Here is a 27,186-nt window from a genome sequence, read left to right on the forward strand (position 1 = left end):
GGCCTTTGCCAAGAGTGCAAGCCATGCTTCCATGGAAATGTGACAAGGAATCAGGAGTTCAGCATCGTGAGTTTAATATCTTTTGTTCTGGAAACTAAAATCAGATTATGTCCACTGAATGCAGTGTGGGATTTTATTTGGGATATTTTGGGAGGAAGGGCAAAGGGAATGGAGTAGGGAAGTCCAGTATATTTTATGTTGTAAAAACAGAAAAGTGATTCTTTGCTTTTCCTGTCCTCTTGAGAGTCCCCTTGGTTCGTATATGAGTAGAAAGTACCATGCTAAAATAACTGTATGTGAGAAAGGGTCAAGGTAATTGTAATCTCATTAAGAAAAGCGTGCCGCCCCCCATCCCCGGAAGACAGATGCAGCAGAGTACTATACTATTGCAAAGGCCAAATGTCTGTATTTTAATAAGTTAGAAGAAATCCAGATATAGAAGCCATAGAGTCACTGAAATGTTAACAAGTTAATATATTTTAAAGCAAATATAACACAGTGTACACATAAAAACCATTTAATACAAAGTGAAAACCATTAGATGCACCTACTAATGCAGATTTTTGGTTATTTTCAGCTCTTTCACTGAAACTTGGAAACAATGCTCTTCATTTCAGTTACACCAGGTTAAGTGGTGAAACTGATCTATAGCAGGCAAATCACTGCCTTGTCATTCACCTGGGAAAGACAGCACCACTGCAACTGATAGTCTCTCCAGAAGGGCATCCAAATGAAACAGGCTGTGCATGTCTGCCCCACTCGCTAAGCTATACAAGAAACCAGATGTGGATTGATTGCTGCTTCTGAATAGTAAAGCTCAGTAAGTGCATCCTTGCTGTACAAAAAAAAATAATTAAAGTGACAACATAGAAAACTGGCAACAGATAACCATGTCTGCCTAAAATATACACATATGATACATAATTATGGGCCATGCTGGCCAGTACGTAAGTCTGTTCAGGAGCAAAGCTTTAATTGCACAGATTAGAAAACCGAACAAATGCTTTTACAGAGCAAAGCACAAGCTTTGGTTTATGCTTAGACAGTGAACATTAAACCTTCCATTTTTATTATAACATCTATTATGAAAAATGGCTCCTTTCACTGCTACATGCAATAGTTGTTTATGAATAAGCACTTCATTCCATGCAATGAAATGAAGCTCAGTGTCTTATTCAATGAACCCATTAGCTGTATCTAGACTGGGAATGCATTAAATCTTTATGAAAAGCTACTGAATTACAAAAAGTTTTACTTATTTCCTTCACAGTTCCCCAGCCCTCCCCCCCATTTTTAAAATGCTGCACATATAAAAATAACTCCAATATGGCACAAAAGTGGGATTCTCAAAGAAAGGCAAAGGATAAAGGGGCAAAGGGAAGCCTCCACTGGCAACATCAACAAATTGCATACGGTCCAAGAGGAATTTGCACCCTATACAAAATGAGCTTCCCTGTGTTCCAGTTCTTGGATCCTTTTTGGTCTCAGTCTCTGGTAAGTAGGCTTCAGATCTGTGGGGTGAATATCCTCTGAGCTAGTTTTTTGTTCATTTGTGTTTTGTTCGGGATCACCTGATGGAAGTGCAGAGCTCCTAGCCAGTTTCACAGTATTATCCTGGTGAAGCACGGAGCTAGCACTGGTTGGTGCACAAGCTTTAGCGAAAGAACCCTCTTCATTTTGTTTTGATTTGTTAGAGGGTGGTTTATAAAATGTCCCTGGGGGTGGTTGCAATGTTCTTGGTGCCCTGAAGGCAGCAAGAGGATTGGCATCAGGACCATTCCCTTCTGTTGCTGTCCTTCCTGACCTGACAGAAACAGAATATGGCTTACTAGGAAGAATGACATTAGCTGAATTGTTACCAATGCTGCATGATGAAGATAAGCCACCTGCAGTTCCACTCTCAAGTGCTCGGTTCTCCTGGGGCACATTAGTCACGATCATTGCTGTCCTTGCTGTGATATCATACTGTTTATACTGCTTGTCCCAAGTTTTTCGCAGCATCTGGGTGTCGTAACAAGGAAGTCTGCAGCAGGTATTAACAGCAGGGAGCGCCTTCACTTCTGAAACTTCTTCAATAGTAGGGCTCCTGCCAAGCTTCTCTGGACTTACTGCTCCTGCATTTCGTGAATTTCTTTCATTCAAAACACACGGAGGAAGTATTCGGTCTACAGGTAGGCTCACAGGACGAGTAGCTGGTTTTGTCCTTAGAACCCGCAATGGAACTTTGGTAATCTGACGGTTAGGTTTTGCAGGAAATAAGTTAATTTTACAGCTGTCTTCACCTAGAGAAACAAATGAATCTTTGTCTCTCTCTGAAGCTGGACTCACAGCATGACCTAGAAACACACAAATAAATGTGACTGGATCTTTGTACCAAATATAAAGAGAAGTCAGCAAGACTTTCACCAACAGAACATGAACTTTATTAACGATCCCTTGACAGCTGGTATTTTAATGGGATAATAGTTTTTAGGTATACCTTGTATACATACTAGGAGTATCCTACTCTAACCAAATGCTAGCATTTCAATAGCAGTAAAACACATACTGTACAGATGTAACCGAGGAAGACACTAAGGAGAAAACGGGCAGAGACACTACACTTTTTTTTTTGGCTGGTGCTCTCCCATCCCTGAATATTTTCAGTTTTAATGTGTTTCAGAATGTTGCACTGTTAATGTACAGGACATGACTTAAATGGTAACATCAGCTGAAAATCAGCATAATTAAAAGGGATCATGTGTAGTTATGCCTAAATAAAGTAGATAAAAGCATACCTACATTAAAACAAACCACTGTAGTTGCACAGGCAGGTAAACAGAAAAATCAAATCTTATAGAAGATTTATAGTTAGGTTAGCAAACCTGGCTCTTTTGGAGCAGGAATATTAATATCCAAAATGCTGGTAGCTGATGATTCTGTCAGAGAATTACTCTTCCCAGAGCCTTCTGGTTTCGTTCCAGTGAGTGGCGATGATACACATTCTGGGGGAAAACAATGGTCAAAACATGTTAATTGCTTGATACTGGTTTGCAGCAGCATAGTGAATTTCAGAAATTCACAGTCACAGCATAATTATCTTTTTTTTTTTTTTAAAAAAGGGAGAAACCAAAACACTGTTGTATTCTCTTACCAAATACTTTAAGCTCCGATTCCATGAACACAGGTTTCTTGAAAGCCTTTAGAAAGATTTAATTCTGTTTCTCTTACAGAGATAAACAGTATATCAAGCAGTGATAAGCAGGTTTTATCACTTGCTTCTGTCTAAACTGAAGAGCTGCATGCACTATAATCTAATGCATCCATGACTGCTTATTCACCCACCCCAAGACTTAATAAAAGCGCACTAACCAGTTACAGATGTATCTACTTGTTCTTTTGTATTCTTGCTATTGTTTGATTCCAAAAACAATGCAGCCGTTTCTGAAGCTCTGCTTTCACTTGGAGCTATCAGAATACCCTGTTAATGAAAGTCAGAGCAAAAGTAAATGAGAACTCAAGAGGAAAGGCACTCCTTAACAAAAAAAACCCACAAAGATTTAATAGAAATGTGCTCTGCAACGCTGCAGCATTTGACGCAGAAGTTAAGATGGCACAGGTAGCATTGCAGCAGCATAAGAAAAGTCACTCACTTCCTTTACAGCAACAAACGACTTCCTCTGCTGCTGTGGCTCCCTCTCTTCTGCTGATAAAGCAGCTCTGACTGTAATGGCAGTTTCTTCAGACTGAGACGTGCTCAGAAGTGGTTTCAATGAAACATCAAATATCTTTTCATAGTATGTTATAAGCAGCTCCACTACCCGGGCCTGATATGGGTAATCCACAAGTGACGACAAAGAAACTGTAGCATCTGTTTGACGTGGCCTGATCAGAGTTGGGCCAAATATTATGCCAAGGTTGCTGGCTGACATTTTATTTTCATCAGACTGTTCGGTAACCCTGCATAAAGAGGGGGGAAAAAAACAACCCCAAACCCCAAGAGTTAGAGGGTTTTACTACTTCAGAAATATTTAGGTATTAAAATATTATCTTATGTCTGAAGAGGCTAAAAGGCAATAAAAACCTGAAGGTGGGTTAGGTAAGCAGGCAGAATGGTTAATGTTATTTGTGGCTATTTGGCATTTCTGGGGTTGAGGAAAAGAACGTCTCTCTTGTTCTAAGTAATAATATAGCTGTGGCCCAGTATTACCCATTTTTATTGGTAGTCATCAGCTTGGTACATCCTCATCACACATCATCATACAATCCAGCATTTGGAGGACAAGGAAGAGAAATGTAACTGGAGAATGGATATTAACAGACATAATACAAGTTTCAATTTTCTGTTAATAGCCACCAAATAACTGCCCTATCTGGGTCATATCCCGATTTAAATCACACCTAGATCCCTGCAGCTGCCACTAGTTACTACTTGCTGACCCCAATGCTAGCAGAGAATCAAGAATAATGGTGCTCAGCTCTTTCCACTTCATATTCTTCTCTCACCTGAGAATTCATTACATTGGAAAAAGAAACAGCAACAGAACAATGTCTTCTAAGGCATATGTGACTTCCTCCTCTACAGTCATCAAAAGGGTACAAGAGTTTCCTAGTATGCAGCATGTAGCAGTTTATTTTTCAACATCAGTTTGCATTTAAAGTCTTTTCTCACCTGTGAAGGTGTCCAATAAGGTACTGAAGAGTGTTATAGTTTGGTACAGGCAGTTGTTTCAGAAGATCTTTAATTTTAATGATGATCCTATTCAGTTCAATACAGATTGACTGTCTTTTCTTTGATTTGGGGCTAGCTTGTTTAGCGTCCAGTTCCTCATTAACATTCTGGCTTTCTTTTGCAAGTCCAATGAACTCATTGTAAAGCCGAAACAAAATCAAGGGTTCTGGAAGCTGAAGAAATAAGAGCATTTCAGAAATACACTCAAGCCTGAATTTTAACTTCTTTGTTTCCTTCCTGTTTTTCTTCAACTTTGTCTGGTCTAGCATCTTTCCTTAGATGATGACATTGTTTAATCCTTGTTCATTAGCTCAAACCGCAATTTGTCAAATCCAATCCCAGGTAACAAAACCACTGCTCCCTACACCTTTCTCCGGAAATCTTTTGCTAGCCCTTTCCTGCAATAGCTTCAAGACTGAGCATTTATCAATACAGGTACAGATTTCAAGAAAGTGATTGCTGTGAGGGAGGGTGTTACACTGCATATGCACAAATACCATGACAATAGAGTAGTTATTTTTCCAGTCTTTGATAGTATATTACATATGGTATCAAATTTGGTCCATATTCCATTTTTTTTAATTGGATTTTAGGCCACATAACATTCATTTTCATACTGAGAGAATACTTAAATCACAATTAAAAATGAATGTTAATAATAAGAAAATTACAAAAAAAGACAAACATCTCAAACCTGACCTGGCTATTTGCATTGCCCCAGCTTAGATAAAAGGAAAAAGTAGGAAGACTAGATAAACCTCAAAATAATTAGTTTTAATAATTAGTCTCAAATAGGGTTTAACTCAGGATTCTGTCTAAAAATGTCTTAACTGCATGTTTCTATCTCTGTTCCTGCATTTAAAATGAGCAGGTTTACTTAAATTACACACCAACAGATCAGCTACAAAGGAAGTAATAAGACCAGAAGAAAACATGTTATTTGACTTTTTTTTTTAATTATGAGCCCTATTCAAAATACAGCACAGTGCCTCAAACCGGCACCCCCGCATGATGTATATAATATGCTACCTTTTTACTTGAATAAGTAGGCCGAGTACATCTTTGTAATTTTTCAAAAGCACTTAACTTAATGGTGATGATCATAGGATTGGAATGCTCATCTCTGACAGCCAGTGTAAGGAAGAGGACAGGACCATGCAGCTAAGGATTATTCCTTTCGGGGTTAACAAGTTTTCAGAGTGACTCAGGAATTTCACTGGGCAACATCCCAGCCTCATTTTTTCAGATACATACTGAAACTGTTTTGGAAAACTCAATCATGAACGTTTAAAGCTCCATTTTGAAATAAAACGATGGATAATCCTTCCATAATGAACAAGTCATCATGACCACCATGAGCATCTCATGACATTTTTGTTAGCATATATTAACAGCAATATATTAGCACCTGTCTGCATGAGGAGGCAAGAATATGGGAATGTTTTAAACTTCACATAAGACAGGCAAATTCAGTAACCAGAAACATTTTAGGAATTAAAGCTTCACTACAAGTGGATAAACAAAAGCTTGTTCTGCATATAATACTAATATTTAAAAAGACATTATGCTCATGTGGAATACAGATTGTAATACCAGCAGTCAGTAATCTCACAGCTTTCCCTGCCCCTGTCACAGGCTCCATGTGAAAATAAAAGAAGCCTACTGCAAATATACAAGGCGCTCATTTAATCTGCTGCAGGACTGCTGAAAAGGACTTTTTTTTTTTCCCCTCTTGTACTGAAGAAGTATACTACACTACTTTGGTTTTCCATCTGACCTCTCAAGTACATACCTGTCGGAGATACAACTTAAGAACATTGCTGATATCATGTGCATAGAGTTCTGAGAGCTCGACCAAATCCTTTCCATTTTCAAAAGCTTGACAAAGCTTTTCAACTCTTGATTTGGCTCCATTCACACGATAGATGCCCTGAAATTACAAGACCAACACAATTCTATTTTAATTTGAAAGGCAAGCGTAAAACACAGATGATATCAACAGTACAGCATTAACATCTTAAGAGATTTTTTTTTTATTTAAAAGATCGTTCATACTTAAGTTTTAGAAACAAACTTGAGCATACCTTGACATTCAGCGCTCTGCTTTCAATTTCTGACGTACACTTTTTGATGATGAAAGGAATGCCATCGGGAACATTTTTAGCAGCTTGGGCAAATTCCACTCCAAACAAGTGAAGCCTTCCATGAAGTTTTTTGTGCCCACATTGAATAGCTAAAGTCTCTAAACATTTTTTATGGCATGCAAGTGAACACTACAGGGGAGGAAAAAAAAAAAAATCACGTGGTTTGATACAACCTGACACCGTAAGAAAGATCTCTGCTGTTTGTCACCCCATACGTGAGCAAAAGAGAAGATTTATTAGCCTGTTGTGCTTTTGCTTTGAGTTCATGATGATTCTACGAGCCACAAAGTCTGTACTTTTTATACAGAAAAAGAATGCAAGTTTCCAAAACTCCCGACTTTACATAAATCCCAAGCAGCAGTTTAAACTACTTTTCAGCTTACCTCCTCACATTCAGCTCCGTGAAATACCACTAAGCTGTCACATTCTCTGCATTTAGATGGAGCTCTCAGCTTCCGTAGTTTGTGTGTTTGTGCTGCTTTGGACATACTAGCATTTCTAAAAGGTCCTGGAGAATTTGCAGTTTCAGATGTCAGATCATTTAAACCTGGAGAGAATTTCTCTGTTACAGTCATTCTAATATCTACTATCGGGATAGGGTATATATTCTGATTTTTTACAACTGTGCTGCAGAACACAGAATTCTGTAAGTAATAGCAACTATCAAAGTAATCAAAAACATTTAAATCACAAGGAAGCAAAACAATGTTACAGTTTATATAATGGACACATTAACTATCAAATAATCTTACATAAAAGTAGAATCAAACAATCAGTTTTGCATTTTTAAGTATTTCAGTTTTCTCATTTTCATTAAGGGCATGTGAAAATATTAGGACATTTAATTCCATCTGCCCTGCAGTTCAAGCAACTATTCATGAAAGTTTCATTCTGTGTATTTCAAAATCCTGTACTACAGGATGAAAGGTGACATTATGGTTTGGCCTGTAGTGTTTCTGAAATACTTAAAAAAGAGTATTTTGCAGCAGGGAAGAACTAACACACACTCACAGTAGAACCCGTATAAAATAAAAAAGAATCACTGATTCTCAGTCTCCTATGATAACATCAAAATACTTTCCAGAGGATTCTAAAACAGAATAGCAACTGGTGCTTTTTGTGACCAATTTTTTTTCCAAGCAATTTACTTAAAACGCTATCAACAACTCTGTGAACCAAAGTCCTTTCTTTTACGGATAAAAACTTAAAATTAACACATACAGTTAATTGTCCATAAAGCTTCTTAAAAGCTCAAGTATTGATTAAACAATATCACTGCAAGTGAAAGTTTGCATTCATTAACGTGTTGCCATGCTTTAAATTTGGATCTAAATTAGTATTGTTAACCACAGGCTCATTCCTAGAAGGCAAAGTATATATTTAGGAAATAAGTATTAACTGAAGAATTTCCTAAAGGCTTTACTGAGCAAGTGCCACAAGTATTTCAGAACTAGTTTGTAAGTTCTGCAAACATCCCATAGAACTATTTCTGATAATCCAGTTATTCAGGTTTCAGTACCTGTGTCAACATTGTCTTTATATACTCAAAATTAATTTGAAAATTAGAAAAGGTCTGGTCAAATTTGGATCAATTTTTTTTTCCAATTTGCCAATTACCAACTCTCTGTATCTGTGCATTTCACTTCAAAGTTTAGAAGTGATCTTACATACCTCGGTGCCATGCAGCTAATTTTAAATGCAAATGTCTGGAGGGAATGGTTAGTGGATCATTTGTGTTTACCTCAGGAGGGTGAAGACACTAGAAACGTTCAAAGGCTGCCCATACAGTTAATCTAAACGTACGAAGACAATTCTGCACCGCTTCATTAAAGTGACCTGAACATTATTCCTCAGCTCTCAACCTCAAGTGGATGCACACTGTATTGAAAAACAATGCTGTTGGTAATCACAGCCTTGTTAATGTACTTTTCTTAAGCACATTAAAAAGAAAAGCCACACTCTACAACAAAAAGCATCTTCTGGGGACTTCAGGTATGGAAACAACATTACCACAGTCTGAAGGAGATGGTGGCTCTCTTTCATCAAGATCATCTGCAGATGACATAGTACCAGTGGAAGGTGTTCGGGGAAGTCGTCTTTTAAAATCCCCTAGCAGATGAGAAAAATTTTCAGGAAGCTGTAAGTATCAGTTCCACCCAACTGCTCATTTTCATTACAGGCTCTGTCCAACACTTGCTAAACTAACAGCGATGTCTTCATTAATGTAAAACAGTCCAAAGAAAAGACTTCAAATTAGTATAGCAGTGAGTGTAGCTGTACCTGGGCTAGCAGATGGAGAATCCATGGATCGTGACTCGCTGCTTCCCCCCGCGCTTTCAGAATCGCTGCACATTCCTCCACTCTGGTTGCCAACTGACCATGATCTGAACGGTGGTGGCCCTCGCACTGCTTTTGGAAAGAAAACCCGCAAATTCCAAATGTCAAGGACAAAATTACTTTCTTTTCTTTTTATTTAAAGACTAACTATGATTATATTCAAAATAGAAAAATGTTGCAAAAGTTACACGAACATGCAATATAGTGAAAAAAACCACAGCATGTATTCCTGTAAAAGCTTCAGGATGCAAGAAAATGAATTTCAGAAACTTGACACTTATGCTTTTGCAAAAGACCCGAAATCAACGTAGTATTTACAAAACCAATGGAATTTAAATTGCTAAAGTTAATTGAAATAATTTAGTACCCTGAGCTTGACAGTACCTGCTGTTTGAATTGCATCTCACCTTTCTTGTCAAAGAATCTAGGTATACATACAGGCAGTTTTCCATTTGTCCTTATGCTCAAGTACATGACTGTTTTTATAGGCTTCGAACTTTAAAATACAATTTTTTTAACCTCTTCAGTGCTACATTTCTGACAGTGAGACATCAAGCACCTGTTTTTTTCTGGTATTTTTATTTAGAGACTGAACTCCAGATGAAATACAGAAGAACTACCTTGGATATCTGTGCTGCTGGAAGATCTCTTCTCTCCAATCTTTTGCGAACGATGATAAATTGGGCTTCCCACATCATCTAATGTCTGAGCAGGAAAATCTCCTGAACACTGAGATAAGTTACCATGGGATGTATGGACACTGTTGGTTGATTGCTTATTAAAAACCCTTCAGAAAGAAGAAAGTAATTTGGAGAGTGAATAAGACAGAATTAAATGAAAAGCAATGTATTTTTTTATCCCTGGGCACTAAAAATACTTAATTGCTGTTCATGAACATACATATTTGACATGTAATTATTAAAGCCCAAATTAAAGGGTGGCAATTTATTTTTAATTAAACATGTACAATTTCCCAGTGCTTCCTCACCCCCTGTAAATCAGCTTTTCCACATCTCTGCAAGGTATTATGACCATTTCACAGACTTTGAAAAAAACAGCAAATTTGTTCGTCTAAAGATCAGAATAATTCAGAGGCTATTGCATCCTACTTCTATGCTTTCCTCCAAAGGATTCTCTGCCCAGCCATCAAGACTATTCACCTATAAACACGTAGGTGTTAAAATGCTGGGCTTTTTTTAAAAGCACAGAAAATATGTTGAAGCTGCCAGAGTGCTTATAGTCAGTCCATTGTGAAAATCTGCTCTCAAGACAAGGACAGAAAACTGTTAACAGTAGTTGATGTAAAATGCTGAAGCACCCTGTGGACAAAATGGTCTGCTAGCCAAGTTTAGCAGTCAGGAAGCTGTTCTTTAATCAGTTCTACCCTATCCAGCTGAAGGAAAAAAAAAAGCCTTAAAAACATTAAAATTTGCATTTGTCCAAGTTACTGCCCCTGAAATAAATGCAGACCTAAACAATAAAAATGATCACTTCAAGTACACGAAGAATCACAAGGCCATGTCAAAGAAAATAAAAGGTGGGGAGAGGGGAGGAGAAAAAACACACTCCTATAAATCTTAAGCAGTAAATAGCTGGGAGAGCACACAAAGAGTTTGAAATTTCATGCTCATCAGTTTCTCAGGGAGCTGCATAGTTAAATCCCCCTAAGTCAAAGTTTATGAGCATAGCCTAAACCAGTCTTAAAAGGCAGGAAATTTACAGACAAGAACTAAGAATCTCAGCTTTAACTTTGAATTTCCTGGCTTTTGTTGGTAGAAGTCTGACTCAAGCATTAGGTTTTTTGTATTTAGTTTCCTTTTTGAAAAACGATGACGACACTTTCCTGTAGAACTGCGAAACACACAGATTGGAATGGATATTCTGGTGCTTTAGTGCTAAGATGACTATTTTACAAGAAGTTAAAGGTGGAAAAGCATTTGGCATACTGACACGAGGAGTTGTCTTTTTGTCTTGTAGTCTTTACTTCCACATTAGCTGTATCTTTAATAGATTAACAGTAAAAACTGCCCTTTCACACGGGCTGGAATAAAAATAATTAAGTTATAACATAGGGACATGTGGACTCTAAACTTTTTTTAGTCACGTAGCGTGAGACAGAAATCGAGCAACACTTCCTGCCAAAGAGTTGCCAAATGTAAACAATATGAAAGAAGGTACTGTAGCAGCAAGGCCTGCAGAAGAGGAAAACTACCTCCTCAGACTTTCTAAACTGATTATCAGATACTACTGCCACACCACACTACAGAGTTCAAAATTTACATTTTTTCATATTAACTAGTATTTACATTAAAACAGTAACAAATCAATTCTGGCACAACTGTCAACATTTTAGCAAGTCTTATTACACAAAATGACATTCTGGTTCAGAATTTAAAGTCAGGTTTTAATGTCAACATTATATATGATCTACCAAAAGGTGAGTCAAAGAAATAGAGAATGGTAAAACACCGGGATTCATTTAATTCCTCCAAAAATGTTGTTTTACCATTGAACATGTGTGCCTAGCATTTAATTCTAAACCAAGCAAATGCCACCTGTAGTTTGGGACTCACCCATCAACCTGGGAACTCTGGGTTTCAAAAGAACCCGATTCAACAGGAACACTTTCCTTTGGCAAACTTTTCACAAACTCTGAATACTGCTGACCAGGGTCATAGAGTTTGGCACTCTCACAGAGGGACTGGCAGTTAACTGGAAGAGATACAACCTGAGCGTGCTGCAGCTGGAACAGGTTAACTGTTGCCTGTTGGGAGAAAGAAAATTTCAATATTTGTAGATCATTTACTAGGTATTTCACTTGCACTTTGCTCAACCCAAATTAATATCCCAACAGAAAATTATTTAACAGTAAGACTGGAAAAATTCTAGAAAATAGTAACATTTGTAGGGATGGACTTTGTGCAAGATTCCTCAAAGTCAAACACAAAAACTTAATCTGTAGCATAGATATTAGTATTCCTCTTCTCTCTAGGTTATTGAATCCTCCAGGTAGCAAAGGCAGTTCTAATGGCTTCCCACTTTGGGTTGATCCAGATAAACAGCAAGGTTTTTTGCTACCAAAAAGGCATTTTTCATGCTCTGGAGGGAATTTCAGTCACTACTACAATGATGAAGTAGTTGGAGTTCCAAACCCAGATGAGCTCCATATCACCCTGAGACAAGAAATGGACAAAACTCCTTGTCCCAATAGAACAGATTAACTGAACACTTTCTTTGTTAAATTACATAAAACTTCTAAAATATTTTATCACAAGGCAGAGACCGGGGAAGGGGACACTGCATGGCTGCTTCTTCAGCTTTGGGATTGCAAAGTAGTTCGCAATTTAGATATACCTGAACTGACAAGTTTGTCTAAGCTTCTACTGGTGTTATGGGTTGGTTTTGGGTTGCTTGGGGCAGGGTGTGTGTGCGTGTTTTTTTTATTTTCCCTCCCCACCCCAGCATTAAATTGTCTTTGTCTCATCTAAAAATGTACGCATCTATTGGCATAATGCGCTCCTAAAGCTTTTTTAAAAACTGTGTATGTAGATACACTGTTTTGACAACCCTTTGCTTATTTACATGTATTAAATTAATACATTAAATTAGTCACAATGGATCCTGTAGTAATTGAGACTGTCATCAGGATTAGCAGGCCCCATGCTGCAGCGTGTTAATGGCTCAAGCACAGAATGGACAAACATCTTTGCTAATGCACTAATGAAAATAGTGGGAATGGGAGCTGTAGTCTTAAGCAACAGAGTAACACTACTGCCGTCAATATTCTTCGAGAAATTTTACAAGAATTGTGTAGTCAGAGTTCTTGCAAGGCAACAGCTTATTAAAAAAAAACAAAACCATTCAAGACATGTATAAACGCCCCCCCCCCCCCCCTTTTTTTTTAAACTCCTAACAGAAAGAGAACACCACAAACATATTAAAAGTTTTCCTCCTTCTTCTATTGGCTTGTCCCCTGTCCTTTGAAAACTTTCTATTTTAAGGAGTTAACACTACAGATGGGGCTTTCTCTTAGTCTTAACAATATTTATATATCTGTGCCAAACGTATTTTAAAAAGCATGCTTACAGCTTTAAGAGTAAGATCACACTGGTAAATAAGCTCTCGAAGCTGTGTTACGACATCACTTTTAAAGCTTTCCAAATCATTTCTTTTTTCTTCAACCTCTGCCATGCTTGCTTTATAGTGTTCATTGGCCTCTTCAGCCTAGAGAAAAACACAAGTATAAAGGGATGATGGACTACAGGCCTTGATACTAGAAGCAAGAAAAAAACCACACAAGATGCTTTTAAGTGGAGATTCCCATTTAGGATAAAAGCCCAAAAGAGCATACCTGATTAAAATTAAGAATTACAAACAGAACACTTGGTCAAATGCTCCCATTGGGAAAGCATGAGTAAAATCAGTGTAGGCTTAACTTTAAAAGCAAGGAACAAAAACCCATACTTTTTGAAGAGCCTCCTCTTCTAGCCTTCGTTTTTTTTCCAGTTGCTTGCTGAAATCTTTCACAAAGCTTCCACTTGAGCTAAGATGTTCCTCCTCAGCACGAGCAGTGCAGGATTTTGCCTTTTCGTACTCATCTTGACGCTGTGTATATAGCAACTTCGCTTTTCTTAGAGCAGCTTCCAGCTCTTGCTGCAGAATGCAACAAAAGAAAAAAAGCAAAAGAATGAATGATTTTAATTTTCCAGTTATTTAATGTGATGTTTAAAGAGGCTGTTATGCCCAGGTCTATATGCTGCAGTTCAAAGCACACAGTCATAGAAAGATAACCTTATAAATACAAGTATGTCATGAAATTGACAGTTACATACTACATCCAAAAAGCCCTATAGATTCTACGTGTGAGTTTAAATGCATAACAGCCTAGTTTGAAAGTTTCGTCCTTTTGAAGAATTTCAGACTGAACACTATTAGATATGAAAGAAATACCAACCATTTTTTTCTGTTCTCGCTGCCAAAGCTCCTTGATATCTTTCCTTTGTCTGTCCAACTCATTCTTCCTTCCAAGAAGAGGCTAGATAGGAAACATTAATAGAGTACATAAAAGGCTTATAGGCTGCAAGTTTGTTCTTTTGAATAATCTGTGCTGTTACAAACTTTTTAAAAACCTAAATAATATCTTGGTCTTTTTCGTTAAGCTTACCTGCACAAATTTGTTAGACTGGAGAGCAGCAGCTGTTTGTTGCCAAAGTTGATTGTTCTCAATATCATTTTGAAAAGCATTAATGAATATTGATTGGAATGGCATATAATCCTAAAATTACACACAACAAAACATTAATGTTCTAGGTAAGGTAGAGGTATGCTGATATTCTAAATGTCTGCATAATTGAACTAGATTTTCAATTAAATTTAGTAAGGTATTTATGTGTGTGTGGAAGTCGGAGTTAGGTATGAATGTAGAAAATGACTAATTTCTCAGCTACCTTTCATTTTACTAGGAAAACACTCTGAAACAGAAGTCTACAAGTCCAAATCACAAAGCCTACAAGATACTAGACAGAAAAAAACATACTGTGAAAACTATAAGGCTATTCTGCATTTTCAACAAGAATATTTATATATCCAAATTTCCATAGGAGATGGGAAGACATAAAATACAGCAGATCTTTTAACCAGTGATTTACAGTCTAAATCAATTCTGTATCAACTCAAAAATCCATTCCTCAACATCCCCAAAGTTTCACTTTTAGGCAAGGTATCCAATACATATTTAAGACTCTAAAATAAAGCCCCTAAGATGTACTCACCTGGTGTCCAACAACAGCTTTAGCAGTTTCAGCCATTTTTGCTAAGTTTTTAGCACACTCCACTTCTGTTAAAAAAATGCACAGTTACTGTTTACACTAACAGTTGTACCACATGCTAAATACTTTTTACATTCTTCCTCTAACAGATAGGCTACAGAGGGGATCACCTTCATTTTGATACAGGCCTTTAATTATAGGAAATGCGCAATAGTTCTGTCCACTTCAGCGGAACAGCTACTAATTTAGAAATCACATTATTGACAGTCTGCAGCACAGAGGCCTGACAACAGATTTAATTTCATCATGACAAAGCTGATTAAATGCCAGAAAGAGCCACTCACCCAAGCTAAGCTTTTTTTCTACCCATGCGACTACATCCTTGGTATATTTTGACCATGCTTTAGCATAGGACAGAGCCGATTCAATTCCACTGTAATTTCTTAGGAGCATGCTATCAACCTCCTCTGCTCGAAGATGTCCTGAAAATAAAGCATCGAACACAAAGAAGTGAATTTTAGACATGACCACACACTGAGAGCAAAGCCAGTATTAGCCAACTGTGAATGCTTAAGCAGCTCTGATCTTGAGTTAGTCTTTAATGCTAGTTGACTCTAAACAGGACTGACAGAGGTTTTAGAACAAATTAAAGGGTCATAGTATTTTATCTGGAGTAATCATATGGTCAGCATAACTTTCTTAAAGAAAGTGACCCAACAAAACACCAATCATATGATGATATACAGAAGTGCTTCAGGCCTTGGTTCTTTTTTCCCCCCGAAAAACAACCCAGGTTGGTTATTCACAAAAGCATAAAACCTCTGCAATAGCAAATTTTTTACAGTGAAGTTTTAATGGCAGCGTAGGTGTAAAAAAGGGACCAAGCAACTTATTTATAACATTTTAGAAGATGAAAACACAGATACAGAATGGTGTTTATTAATATTGAATGAATGACCTACCTTGAATATCATCCCTTTCATGCAGTGAACCCCCAGACTCCACAGAAAGATTCTCAAAAGACTGGCGTACAAGAAACAAAACATCAAGTTAGTGAAGAAAAGCTCTCACTGGAACTGACAGGCTAACAAAATAAGTGGCATCATCTGCCCTGTTCTTTTTTTGCAGATAAAGCAACAAACTGTACTGTAACTCCCTCTCATCTAAGGCGCAATACCTTCTAAGCTCCCATAGCTGTTGACCGAGACATAATAAATAGCAAGGAATCATATACCTTTAAATCAACAATCTTGAAATGCTGTGATGAGAGAGTTAATTGTTTAACGAATCAGGTTGATATTTAAGTGACCTCCAGCTTTTCTTAGATCCCCACCTATCTTTTAAAAAGCATTTCATACAGACCTAACATCATATACGTATAACAGACACCATTCTACAAGCCATTAGAATCCTGTATTTCTTCCTCAAGAGAATAAAGTTATGATTTCCCCTAAATTACCTGCAGGTGTGCACTGTAGGCACAACAGCTGACAAGTAACACTTGCTCATGAAGCCCTGACAATCAGTACAATCTGACAGAATTTAATCCACTAATAAAAGGAATTTAGCAAAAGATTTCATCCCTACCTTTGTCCTCACACTGCATTTTGCTACCCCTTTAAATTGTGCAAGTTGAACTATTTGTAGGACTGTGCTGTAAACCAGGCCGCTGAACAAATTTAAGTGAATAAAAAGTTTACCTAGTAACCACCACCCCCTTTAAAAAAAAAATAAACCCAAACAAAACCCAACACAACCCTACATCATTTTAAATGAATAAACTACTCTTGAAAACTCGGAAGCAGAGAGCAGGCAGAAGACAAAGGCCGAGAAATAGCTGCAAAGTGGCCTTAAGCTTTGCAAGAACAGCTTGTTTCCATTTTAGACTTTACTGCTGTTTTATTTTCAGACTTAAAGCTAAAATGGAGCACAGTAACAACGATGAAAGTAGTTCTTTTTTGTTTGGTTGGTTTTTTAAATGTAAATGGAAACTAATCATAAATCACACAAAACCCCCTCAACAATCATTGTTTACTTCACAGCAAAAGCAGCTTTTCCATATGCCAAAACATGCACAGTATTAATCATCAATTACATTGAACAGAATCAAACCACAGCCTAAAGAACAGCTCCATTCCTAAGGAAGTGGAATACTAGTACAATTGCTGTCTAGTAAGAGAGAGTTTCAGTAAAATGGAAGGGCTTTTTCAGAACAGGGGGAAAATCCATCCAAAGCTGTCTAGCAACCAAACGGTAAAAAAAAAAAAAATCTGAATTTAGAGATGGATCAATATTCAGTTGCACAGGAAACCTGAGCATTCCTAGATTTAGTTCTGGTTTCGGTATGAAGTATTACTGTCTTCAAGTAGATTTTAAAGTGGCATACAGTTGTTAGGCAAGAACAAGTCAGAAGAGGAAAAAACCCCATACTTTATATTAACTCAGGAGGCACTCATAAGTTCTGGTCCTAAAAATTATTCCCCATTCTATAATACCTAAATTGTTTTGGTCCTGGGAACTGTTCACTCCTTTCCAGTAATTCAGGCACACAGTCTAGTTAGGGCAGCTAATCAACGCCCATCCATCCATCCATCCATCCACCCCACTGCAAATAATGTAATACCACGTTTTAAAAGCAAGCACATAGACAACTACTTTTACCTACGTCCTACAACTTATTATCAGAACTTGACCCATACAGCTTGCCCTCTCAAGCATCCAATGACTCATCTCAGTGAGGCAGCAAAAATAAAAAAAAAAGCCTGACTTCTAAATAGATTTCACTTCTCAACTTTAACCAGTCTCTTCTGCCTTTTTTCCCCATTACCCAAGAACTCTCACCCTGACAGAGGCAAACCTCTGCATGCATTTTGAAAACTTTATCCTTCTCCTTTATTATGCTCTCAGATCTACACAGCATTGAATAACATTCAAATAGCTTCTTGAGTTATGAAAGGTCAGACATGCCTGTCTCGTCTCTTCCAATGTATTCTAAAGCTCTTCTGTTCTTAATTAAGAAATATCTTTGCTTCCACCTTGTACTTCTGGTTGTACTACAAGGGCTAAAATGAGAACAATTACATTTGCTAAGAGGGGGTATACATATCATTTAACTTAAGCTTCCAAGTGGAATGCCTGAACTAAAGAATGTAGACTCCCCTGCAGTCAAGAGAAGCATGATCAGCCCCCCCACACACCTTCGAGCAATCCTCACCAGCTTAGTTAGGGAGGTCCCTAACTTAACAGGCAATTAAAATCTCTCTCCTTAGTTAACCCTCAAATCATTTACATGTCAAATTCTACCAAAATGTTACGCTCTCATCTTTTTAAGATACAGCTAGCTGTTCAACCACTGAATGTACACATCCACGAGAACGTAAAGTTAATACAGAGACCTAAATATTTTGCATTTAACTCCTCCTACACTCAACTCCTGGTTGGCCTGCAAATTGCTCTCTGAATTGCAAATCAAAGTGAAATGCTTCATCTGTTAAATGTGTATTTATTTGCCTGAATGAAAATGCACTTAAATTTAAGACAGATTTACAAGAAATTGAACCATATTATCCTACCCTCTGCAAAATTTATAACTGTTCCCTTCCACATTAGGAAAAGCAAATGACACTACAAAAAAGGGCTTTTAAATATGAGCTGGTGACTTCTGGAGCATCTAGAATAGAACTCCTTCTTCATTTTGCTATATTCTAATTTCCCCTTGGTCTTCCCCCACCTCCACATTCAGAAGAGTGATCTTTTAGCCAAGCATTCACTTCACAATGCAATATATGAGACCATCTCATTCCACAGGAACACATTTTTGCATTGCAAAGCCATTACAAGATTAAAATGTTGGCAAATTCAGCACCTTCCTTCTGCTGGTGAACCGATTAGCTGAAACATTGCATGAGATGCTGGCTTCTATGCTATTTTATTTCGTACTTTTTATCAACAACCTAATCCTCTGATTTTAAGTCTGCTGGAACCAGTTTTCTGAGCAGCCTCCTTCCCCTCCATGTTATTTGTGAAGATGAGTTTTGTAGCAGCTACAGAAGTAGAACTTCTGTGATCATCCATCTTTCTCACATGTGTGTTATCAAACTTAGTGAAAATTTAAAAAGACTACTTCTCAGCTGCAGCTGTAAGGTATTGCTATGATCAAGCCTGTGTGAAGGAATGCTAAGCCTTAAGTACGTTTCAACAAAGCCTTTAAAAAACCCCACAACCTAAAATTTTTAACCTTGTTACAACTTAGCCTGTCATACACACCAATTATCAACTGCATTTTCCTTGCATGTAACTTTTAATTTGACTTGATTTACTTGAAAGTCTGCTCCTAGATACACAAAAATTCAGAACAGAATTTGGTACTGAGCATTTTTTAATCTCACCTTCAAAGTGTTTAAAGGGGAGTTTAAAACGCTAATGTTTTTCTTTGACTACCTATAAGTTGACAGTGCTATTTCAGTTCTCTTAGTGAATTGTTGTTGAAACAGCTACAGCACAAACTGGGCTCTGGAAGAAGAAAAGGTTATTTTGTAATGTTTATTAGTCTTTGAAAGCCAAAACGAGGTCATTAAACCTTTAGCTTCTAGGTCTAACAGGTCTATTCTAACTACTCCAGCATGCAAAGCATTCAAGTATCTTAAGTATTTAGTTCTTTTCACTTAACCAATTTAAAAATCTCAAATACAATTACAGTGGGTTATCATTTACATATTTGAGTGCTAGCCCCGTTGAGTCATCACTGGCATTTAGAACTGAGAATACATTCAAGTATCTGAAACCTTGAATGCATTTTTTTCATGGGTTTAATCTTGTTTTAACACTCAGAAGATTCAAAGTGTCCCCGCCCCATGATGCACAGTTTCAGTGGAAATGAAAATCTCCTTTAAAAGATATCATTCCACGCTCCAAGAGAACATGTTTAGCCTACCCGACTTCTCCGAGATACAGGAAGTCCCAATGACGAGCCATTGTCTACATCTCCCATAAGGAAGTCTGAAACACTGCCAGAAAAACAAAGAACTGTGTTACTTCATTGCTTTACCTCACCAAGCAATTTCAGATCACCGAGAACAAAAATTCAAATAGTGTTTCTAATATCCTTTAAAAGTTCTGCAAACAATTTTTAGAAGTAGTCTTATATTCCCTGCAATTTCTATACCATCATCGTTTTCCTTGTTAAGAAAAAAACCCCCAACAAACACCCGAACAAAGCAGTAAAACTGTTCTGGATGTGGTTAATTTAAATTAGTTTATCAGCTAATATTTGTCCAAAAGAAAACTAAAGTTTTTGTTGTTGTTGTTTAGTCTTAATTTGATTCAGCTCCACCAAGCTCTTTACAAAATCCTTCTGGATTCCAACTTACACGTTTCCAAAGGTGAATGCCAATGTTTCAATGGAAGAAAATATTTCACTGAAGAGTTCTCTCTTGTTTTCTTCATTAACTTCTTTGAAGTTCACCGCTTAGGAAAAAAAATGAAACCCAAAGGGTGAGAGGTGGGGTCAATCAAGCAAGTTTACTAGGCCTAAAGACAAATTTTTATACACAAAGTCTCCTACAGAACACAGCAACATTATAATTTTCAGAACAATTGAAAAAACACAGTTTTAAAGAAGATTAGTAAGAAAGTAAACACTAAAGGAAAGCAAGTAACACAATCCAGATGCTTCCCACAATGAAATCACATTACTCTCTCACTTCCTATATCTTCTCACTTCAGAAGCAGCTATGTGTGGGAACACGATGGTAGTAACGTGAGGGGAAAGAGAAAAACAGTCATTTAACAGCAAGAGTCAAATCACACAGCAGCAACACCACAAAGCAGCTCACAAATGCAGTCAAATATTTGAAAAACTGTTTCTTTTCTGTGTAGAAATTTCAGAATTCGGAACAGGAGCAGTAGTTTATGGGGGTGCACCCCCCCAACTGTACGCGATCCTGTGTATGTGTCCAGAGAACAGGATTTCTGGCTTGAGTACAAACAGAAAGCTATCAAAAGGTAGTGTCCATTGCAAAACCCTTTAATTATTAGCTCCATAGTCTGGCAAAAGCTCCTCAGTTTTGCCTGTTAAAAGCGGGAAGAAACTCAGCGTAACTATCGTTGTTCCAAAAAGGAAAAGGAGCGTTCCTGGACAAACTAGATGGTTTAAACTGGTGATCAAGACAAGTATTTAGCCACTCAACACTGAGCCTTTAACATGCTTCCATGACAAACTGAAATAATGAGACAAGCAGTATGATTCACCAGAGTTTCTGTTAACAGCTACTGGACAAGGGGGAGGAGGGAGAAAGAAGACAAAAAGCACAACCATCTTTGTCTGTTTCCAACTTAACTCCTTAATCATTGGTGACTGGGAAATTTTTTGTAGAGAAGTCACGTACACTCCTTTGAGCCGAAGCTGAGCCCTCTGGATGGAAGTTTTCCCAGTTTTACATTGCAAGAAGTGACAATTTCACATTAGTATTTATTTTTTAAAAGTTGAATTTTTTTAAGCAATGCAATATTCTTAATTATCTAGATGCCTAAGTTACACTTACGCTCATCTGTTTCAGAGATACTGCAATGACACACATGCAGCTATTCACCCCTATTCATCACTTCTTGCAAGACATGTGACAATGTTAATTTGTGTATCCTCCTTACATTTCAAGTACAAATACGGGAATAATGGACCACAATGACTTCTAGAAGTAGCGAAAATCAAATCACATTAAAAAGTGTTGCCCATTCTATACACATTTTCTTAGCAAATTAAAGTAACAGACTTTAATCTTAAAAAGTATTCAAACTTCCTGCCAGGTGCCTAAACACTAATGGGTAACAAACAAAGAAAGTACAGTAATCTGCTCCCCCATTAGACTTCCTTTGTGAAAGGAAAAGTTTTTAACCAGTAAATTAACACAGTTGAATCCATTCCTTTTTAGACAGCATGCCAACAGGCCTGATCAACATTTTTATAACAATTATTTCTATACAAAGCTATTACAGAAAATACGTATTCTTCTCATGGGCTATTTTCACAATTACTTGCAGATCTGGAAGAATGTGTTGTAATAAGCCTACAGCAAAAAAAAAAATTGCCACGTATTACAAAAATATTAACAGTCTCTGTCGCCACAGTTCACTGCTAAATTAAGGCTTCTCCTACCTCTTCATTCTTCTACACTTTGTAATTACATTAAAAAAATGCCTCTGGCACCTTTGTTTGAAATGAGACTCAATAAAGTTCCACAGATAAAAAAAAAAATTAACAGCTTTGTAAATAGCAGTGGATTTCTTTATTTTTTTTCAATTCAGGTTTGTTGAAAACCTCGGCTTTCCAGAGATAACGCTGCTTATAAATCTAAACTTTGCATTCCAAATCATTAAGCAACAACAGTTACTACAAGATCTATTGATTACCAGCCACTAATGACTGGAAAAATCATTTGAGTGCCGGCATGAAACGCAAACTGTTTCAAAATTAAAAGGAACCAACAAAACCTGTCTATACATTCAAAGCACTTACCACTGAAACATTTGTATATCCATTAGCTGCAGTGTCTTCAGAGAAAGAGCACTTCTTTCACCTTGCTAACGAGACATTAATATAGATAGCCTCTCCCTAAAGAAATGCTGTCTGTTTCACTCTGCCTTCCTGTTCCAGGAAGAGTTTTGTTAAGCTTTACACTTTATATACCAGAGAAATCCTTTCTTTTCAGGATCCATCACAAATGGAATAACCAATCTCAATTTTTTCAGAATTACCAAATTTCAGAATTCTCCCAAAAAAAGGTTAGCCCAAGCTCTTAGTAATTCAGTGGAATACAAACTGCTTGCTTCTGGCTTACTACCACTGGAATGCTGATGTACTTAACATCAACTTTAAACCATGCACACTCTTTCCCCAGGACATCCTGACTGCACACAATAGCTACTGACAACAATGAACTATAGTAATCTTTCCATGTCTGGAAATGACAGGTATCTATCTATAGTTCTACAGATTTCAAAGCAAGTATACAACTTAACAACACTTTTAAGTAAGACTTCAGATGGCACATAATGATCTTTTAAAAAATCCTATGATAGCAATGCATTAAAATCTGGAATCTACTACCTGAAGTGCAAGCCTAGCTTGCATTGAAGTGCATCTGTATTTCCAAAGCCGGCAAAAGCTGTCTTCAAACTGAGGTGGATTTGGAAACCTCAAAATACTGCAGGACACTGCAAAGTTTCAACTCTTAGGTTATGCCATCAAAAGCTTTCTGAATCAAGTACGGAACGAGCTGGGGAACCAGCAACAGCCATGGAAGTTTTGGAAGCCAGAAGCTGAAGCAGCACCTGAGGACATTTGAGCAATGCTTCTGAAACTATTAAGAAGAGGCTGTCAGCTATCAAGACCAGGCAAAGTGCAACCAGGGCCTTTAAAAGATGATGCTTAGACAGCTCATAGCAACCACAGCTCAGCACACAAGCTTCTGCGATGCTCTCTTGTCCCCTTCCAGTCAAATTAAGACAGCACAGCCCAGGAAACCCAGGGGACACAGCCATGCCGGCGTCTGCAGGAGTTTGCTGGCTTCCTCCTTCCCCCTCCCCATAGACACGTGCAGGACTGGTAGCGGCAAAGCTACCTTGCCAGCTGTCTACAGAGCCTGAACAAGTCTAAACTACACCAGCTTGAAGAATTTACTCTTTGCAGGTCAATTTTCTTGTACCTAATACACAGATACGGTAACACCACCATCTATTTCCTTAGACAGGAATACATCTTCAATCCATACTTTACTAGTTAAGCAGTAAGCAGCTGGCTGACTTGTTGGAACTGAATACCTTTGCAACCAATTTTCTGTCCTTAAACTCCCAACAATGCTTTCAAGAACCATTTGGAACTATTTCAAAAACAAAAACAATCACCCAAGCAAACAAAAAACCAACCAAGACCAAAACATGCTCCCACTCCCAAAATGAAGACTTGTAATACTTCTTGTTATTACCTCTCATCTTTAAAAACAGGTGTAAAAAAAGGGGAGGGAGGAACCTGAGTAAAGAGCAGTAGTATGCAGACTGGAAAGAGGCGGAAGAAGAGTATTCTCAGGATCTCACAGCTAGAGAGGATCAGCAGGCTATCCAGGCCCCACGGTTCTGTTTCCAGTTCTCTGTGCCATACAACTTCACCAGCCTGTGCTTACTACCAAGTTTGGCAGCCTCCCCAACTTTAGCTAGATGCCACCAAGACAAGTTCGAGGAACTGCTTCCCACTCACTCCATAATAAATTTTGCTCTGAATTTACATCAGACACACCAACAAAATTGAAATTACTTCACCTTGCTAGAGGTATTTAACTTTGATGCAGAACTATTAGGAAAAAAACATACCTAAAAAGGGAATTTCTACAAGACAAGTGCAATTTTCAGCTTTACCAGGAATCTGCATTCATTCTAGTGATTCAGTTAAGTCAAAAGGTGCAATTTAGAGCAAAAGAACAGTACAAACTTGAATTCAGCATGGGATCAGGAGAACCACGTACTCTGGGGCCATCAACTATTTAAAGACACTGAGTGGGAAAATAACAACTATGAGTATGATGGTGTGCCAGACTGGGAAGTGACTTCCAGAAATAGGAGTCTAAACAGGTTCCAGGCAAGATGCTTCGGTAAGTCTCAATTCTTCCAGCTCAAGTGAGGTGTCATTTAAAAGACATTCTTCACGAAGCACTCGAGTAAGCACGTATAAGTAGTAGAGTCCAAGCAAAGAGGCCCGGTGAACCGTGTCATGTCCAAGATATAACCAGAGAAATCAAGTTTCCCCCCCCCTACATTTTCCTACAACCTCAGCCTAAAATGGTAAAAGTCTGACATTATCTGTTCTGCCAAACATCATTCTCTGTAGCAAGATTAAGATAACATGCTATAGGTAGTTTTTCCTCCAGTCTGTCCAAAAGGAAAAGCTTTAGATATCCAAAGCAGAACTACAAGCACATTCGTATCATTCCCAATGAAGGACCTGAGAAATGGCTGAGGGGCTCGAAGGAGCGGCATAAGCACTCTAATTTTTGCTAGCATTCAAAATATTCCCATTTGCAGTAATTTAAAGGGGGTGGTCTGTCTGCACTGGACATTACATTTAAATCACAGTGCAACTTGTCATACTTAGGAGAATACTTCACAAGCCAGAGTCACTGACAGTCACTGGTTCCAAAGTTGTTGTAACTGATTTCATCAAGAGCAAAGGCAGTCATTTGTTAAAATAACCATTTGCCCCTATATGAAGTTCCAAATACAAACTAGATTTGAAACCCTGGCATTATGCAAAGATTCAAAAAGGTCCTTCCAGAACCCAAACCAGTTATGCTTCTATTTCTGAAGGGGGGGGGGGAGGGGAGGGAGAATCACATGTAAATCCCAGCTTGTTTCTATTTCATCCTCTCCTAAATAAACATCAGAAATTTTCCGTGCCAGGTTAATCTTCTTCCTAGTCATAAATCTGACTACAGATACAGAGTGCTTCCACATCTTTTTATAGTTCTGTCCTCCAATGACAAGAAACAGATGAGTCAGATGAACTTCTTTCACAATGTCACATTAACGCGGCCTGGGAAGACAGAGGAAAAAGGATACTGGTTCTGTCCTACCAGCTCCTCACATTCTTGTAGCTTCCTGTTTATTCAAAAGTTACATTACTTTTAATCAAATAACCACAGCTGAAAACCTGTGAACGCCTGTGTTACTGACAGGCCACTGTAAGCAAACTTGAGGTCTGATATGATTACAATTCACCACAACACGCTGTATTTTTCTTCAGCTTCCTCAGTTCCAGCAGTTGTACACTTCAGTTTGAATACAAACATGGAGCAGTACAATCCTCACACAAAAACCAGCTGTAAAAACCAAACAGGTGCTAAAGCCAAACTGCCTTCACATTCACCACAGGTTATGCTGGGGGGAGGTAGGCTGTTTTCATACAGCACAAGTTTTGCTGTTCTCAGAGAAGTAGGACCGAAGTACCAGTCGGAAAGAGCTGAAGCCCTGTAACTCCCCATTGCCATCTCCAGACACGTGAGGAATACAATACATGGCTGAGCAAACACTGACAGGCTTTACTGAAGTCTTCATACGAAAGTATGAAGTATTGGGCCCCTCACTACAAGAAGGACATTGAGGTGCTGGAGCGTGTCCAGAGAAGGGCAACGAGGCTGGTGAGGGGTCTGGAGAACAAGTCTTAGGAGGAGCGGCTGAGGGAACTGGGGTTGTTTAGCCTGGAGAAAAGGAGGCTGAGGGGAGACCTCATCGCTCTCTACAACTACCTGAAAGGAGGTTGTAGTGAGGTGGGGGTCAGTCTCTTCTCCCAAGTAACAAGCGATAGGACGAGAGGAAATGGCCTCAAGTTGCGCCAGGGGAGGTTTAGATTGGATGCGAGGAAAAATGTCTTTACTGAAAGAGTGGTTAAACATTGGACCAGGCTGCCCAGGGAAGTGGTGGAGTCCCCATCCCTGGAGGTATTTAGAAGATGAGTAGATGAGGCACTTAGGGACATGGTTTAGTGGGTGGTGGTGTTGGGTCGACAGTTGGACTTGATGATCTTAGAGGTCTTTTCCAACCTCAATGATTCTATGATTCTAAGTACTTGTTTGTATCAAAGGCTACAAATATTGAGGCAGGAGTGACTGAGGCCACCTTCTTTAGTGTGATCTGGAGCTCCCTTTCCTTGCAATTAACTCGGGAACTCTGCGAGGCCAGGTCACACAGCGCTGGATCACAGGAATGACGATTCGCCACAGAGCAAGTTTGTGTTTGCTTTAGCCAAAGAACAACCAGGTAGTTTACGCCAGCCTCTCCGTTCTAGGTCCAGAACGTATGCTGCTTATGAGACAGATTAATAACTCAGTGAGAAATTAGTGAGAATGCTATGAACAGCAATTGCACGCCATAATCTTTTACTCCATCAGAAAACACTTTTTATCTATTTATTCAAGCTGGAAGAACACATTTGTATCAGATCAGCACTGTGCACCATATCATCACTGTACTCTGGATCCTGCAGCAGGAGTCCTAAAGCTAGATTTTCAGTACTGTCAAACCATTGCCAATGAGAAAATTATTCAGAGTAATGTAACCAAGGAGGGGGGGGAAGTCAAAACTTGAGCTCAGTTCCAGCTCAAGGACAAAGACCGTTACCATAACAAAATCAACTCCTTTCATGCCTTTTTTCTTTGAGAGGTTTCTCATCATACAAGATCAT

General features: G+C 38.2%; 1 protein-coding gene across 6 annotated transcripts in view; it reads right to left on the reverse strand.

The window, feature by feature from the left end:
• Nucleotides 1-386: 386 nt before the first annotated feature.
• ARHGAP29 (Rho GTPase activating protein 29) overlaps nt 387-27,186 on the reverse strand; it is a 55,573-nt gene continuing 28,773 nt past the window's right edge. The window contains exons 1-22 of one of the 6 annotated variants that reach the window (XM_076337777.1): nt 22,474-22,567; nt 20,332-20,426; nt 19,894-19,966; nt 15,923-15,983; nt 15,305-15,442; nt 14,964-15,028; nt 14,357-14,467; nt 14,147-14,227; nt 13,657-13,845; nt 13,279-13,416; nt 11,766-11,956; nt 9,813-9,979; nt 9,136-9,264; nt 8,866-8,964; nt 7,239-7,402; nt 6,796-6,984; nt 6,504-6,641; nt 4,652-4,884; nt 3,633-3,939; nt 3,352-3,460; nt 2,865-2,984; nt 387-2,336 (exon numbers count right to left, since the gene is read on the reverse strand). In XM_076337777.1, coding sequence (XP_076193892.1) covers nt 1,435-2,336; nt 2,865-2,984; nt 3,352-3,460; nt 3,633-3,939; nt 4,652-4,884; nt 6,504-6,641; nt 6,796-6,984; nt 7,239-7,402; nt 8,866-8,964; nt 9,136-9,264; nt 9,813-9,979; nt 11,766-11,956; nt 13,279-13,416; nt 13,657-13,845; nt 14,147-14,227; nt 14,357-14,467; nt 14,964-15,028; nt 15,305-15,442; nt 15,923-15,983; nt 19,894-19,966; nt 20,332-20,405 — 3,678 coding nt within the window. In that variant the 5' untranslated portion in view covers nt 20,406-20,426; nt 22,474-22,567 and the 3' untranslated portion in view covers nt 387-1,434. Of the gene's footprint in view, nt 2,337-2,864; nt 2,985-3,351; nt 3,461-3,632; nt 3,940-4,651; nt 4,885-6,503; nt 6,642-6,795; nt 6,985-7,238; nt 7,403-8,865; nt 8,965-9,135; nt 9,265-9,812; nt 9,980-11,765; nt 11,957-13,278; nt 13,417-13,656; nt 13,846-14,146; nt 14,228-14,356; nt 14,468-14,963; nt 15,029-15,304; nt 15,443-15,922; nt 15,984-19,893; nt 19,967-20,329; nt 20,427-22,473; nt 22,568-27,186 lie in introns of those variants that run through there. The other 5 variants (XM_076337772.1, XM_076337774.1, XM_076337771.1 and 2 more) reach the window with 5 other exon arrangements.

The sequence above is a fragment of the Aptenodytes patagonicus genome, chromosome 5, assembly GCF_965638725.1.
Source record: "Aptenodytes patagonicus chromosome 5, bAptPat1.pri.cur, whole genome shotgun sequence".
NCBI lineage: Eukaryota > Metazoa > Chordata > Aves > Sphenisciformes > Spheniscidae > Aptenodytes > Aptenodytes patagonicus.